General features: G+C 40.7%; 1 protein-coding gene across 1 annotated transcript; it reads left to right on the top strand.

The window, feature by feature from the left end:
• Positions 1 to 405: 405 nt before the first annotated feature.
• LOC147526257 (uncharacterized) lies at positions 406 to 1966 on the top strand. Its single transcript, XM_086630117.1, is given in 2 exon segments — positions 406 to 1271; positions 1273 to 1966. Coding segments are annotated over 2 exon segments (1560 nt in total).
• Positions 1967 to 2819: the final 853 nt, after the last annotated feature.

Here is a 2819-nt window from a genome sequence, read left to right as displayed (position 1 = left end):
TCCACAGGAAGTATGGGACCATTTTTGAACTTAAATTTAGCTACTGTGGTTATGCATGGAATGCAAATATACTCAGAACATGAGTGGGGCTGGGACAAGGACAGTGAGGCTCCCCTCTTGATGGGAACAATCGGAGAAGGGATCCAAATAGGTTGCCGAATGATCAATGGAACCATCCATGAGAAAGCAACTCAAATTACTGTAGAAGGAACCAATAATTCTGTGCTCACAAAGAATCTTTGTGCCCTCGAAAATGAAAAACTAGAATGCTGGAGCAATTTTACATTAACCCAGAGTGTCTTTATAATTTGCCTCTGGAATACTCAGAAAGGTGACATGGCACTCACATTTAAATTCAAAATGGGCATTATTGAACCAGTGACAACAATCACTCCCAGCCCTAACATGATAACAAGTCCATCTAGCACAACGTCACCTATGCCAAATACTCTACTTTTTGAAATTGGACCTTACGTAATTCAGAATACGGGACAACAGCGGATATTGTTTAACCCGTCACAATCCCTCAGACGAGTTGAATTGTCAATGCAAAGTAACATCTCCACTATCCAGCCAGCTTGTTCACCATTTCTGAAAACCTCTTACATGGGGTGGACAATGTGGTTACATAGACGAAATATCTTCCCCGAAAAACGACTGAAGAGGGATGTTACCGGTATCCTGGGAACAGGAATGGGAGTTCTAAATAATATAGACTCTGAGGTCCTAATGAGTAAATTAGTGACAATAACTAGTGACCTAAATGAATTGGAACATCCTTTACGGTCTTCCCTTTTGGCTCTGGGAAGTGAACAGTGGCTTTTATCACATACATTACCTCAGTGGGAGAACATAAATGAAAAAGACCATCAGTCCATTATAGATGCACTTGGTGCAGCCCAAAACAATATCTCTTTAGCTCTCAGCTGCATCCAAGCTCAATTGTGGATCCAATCCACAACAGCTATGATTATAAAGGAAGGTGAAGAAGGCACTTTACCCAATGAGATTCGGAAAGTGATATGGGATAAGGCAAATAATTTTGAGAAAAGATTCCAATCTTGGTGGTGGTTAGTTAATTTTACTTATGATCCCAAAAATGATATGGTCACAGCCTTTGTGTTAACTATACACAATGCTTTGGTATACACAATATATCCAATCATTGCATTAGGATTGAATCACAATGGGACTACACTGTATCCCTGGGAACACAGAGTGTGGGCACGAAAGAGTGAGAATAAATGGCAAACAATTGACATTAGCACATGTTGTGCAAGGGCAACAAGGATTAATTTGTGAAAGCAATACCATCAGAGCTCAAGACATGCGTCTTGACACTGAACAGAATGTTTGTCATTTTGAGATACATCCTGACGAAAAACCTAAAACTGTACTTGTATATATAGGTAATGGCTGTGTTTGCATGAGAACTTCCTGTAATTCCATTTTGGTAGATAACGTTACTAGAAATATGAATGATCACTCTAACTTTTGTATCTGTAATTTTGTGACTATCACAGGATGTGATTTTACTTATTTAGCTCATATCACATCTTATCAATTACTAAAATCTAACTATACATTGTATCATGACCTGCGGCCTACCCCTATTGGAATTAACTTAGCGTTGCTGAAAAGACTGGTGCAACATGAAAATGGACAAAAAACTCTGATAACTGTCCATCACAACGCTGAAGAAATACACCACGTCCTGGAACGAGTGAAGAAAGATGGAGAACATCATTGGTGGAATATTTTTGTAGGGTATTCACCATCAGCAACTAGAGTGTTGAACTTATTAATACATCCTTTGCTTGTAGTACTAGTAGCAGTAACAATACTAACAATTGTAAACTTTATGTTCTGGTACCAATTAACCAAATTGACTAGGAGAGTTTGGGTGCTACTCACAATTCTTAAACATGAACAATATGAATTTTTGCGAAAGAATTCGCAAGGATAAAGAAAAGGGGGGAATTGTTACCCAACAATAAAGGGGTTAAAGTTTTGTGTAGCAGTTTCATGAAGGGTTCAGTCAGCAGTAGGTGATTTACACGTACCTACAGAAACTAACAAGACGTCCATCCTTGAAGCTGTCAGCAGTGATTATAACAGAGACTCTTTATCAAGAACTGTCTGCCCTTGGAGGGAACATCCCAGAAACTGCAGAAACTGCATAAACTTTGTTATCATGTTTTTCTAAACTGTGAACATGCAGTGACTTGGGGGAAAAGGTAATTCCGGCAGGGGGAGATTGCGACCACCGACTCACGGACCACCTACCCTAATTACACCCCAGACCCAAAAGAAAGGGGCGGAGGAGGAAAACTGAGCATGCGAAGTAATTTACATGAAAAGCGAGAGAAAATTAACCAATTGTTTAAGAATATGTAAATATGTTATGAATTATGCATGATTGTAGTGTATAACTAATTTTCTGTCCAGAAGTCGGTGTGCACGCTAGGAGGAGAAATCCCCCATGCACCCAGCGCTGCAATAAAGAATACCTGCTTTCTAAAACTCTGAAACGAGTCTTGGAAAGTTCAGTTTCCTTTTCAGGTATCACTACCACCGTCGCTGATGGCCAGTGGAGGGTCCGTCTTGGAGCCAGCTGGCATTGGCTCTGTCAGACATGGGGGAAGCTTCTAGCAGCTTCTCACAGAAGCCACCCCTGTAGCACCCCACTACCAAAACCTTGCCACATAAACTCAATACAGTGCTCCAGCACCTCAATGTCTTCCTTGTAGTGAGGGGCCAAAAACTGAACACAGTATTCGAGGTGCAGCCTCACCAGTGCCAAGTACAGGGGGATTGTG

Source organism: Tauraco erythrolophus, chromosome W, assembly GCF_009769465.1.
Source record: "Tauraco erythrolophus isolate bTauEry1 chromosome W, bTauEry1.pri, whole genome shotgun sequence".
Lineage (NCBI taxonomy): Eukaryota > Metazoa > Chordata > Aves > Musophagiformes > Musophagidae > Tauraco > Tauraco erythrolophus.
The sequence above is the reverse complement of the archived record's forward strand: the minus strand, read 5'-3'. Positions and strand labels throughout refer to the sequence as shown.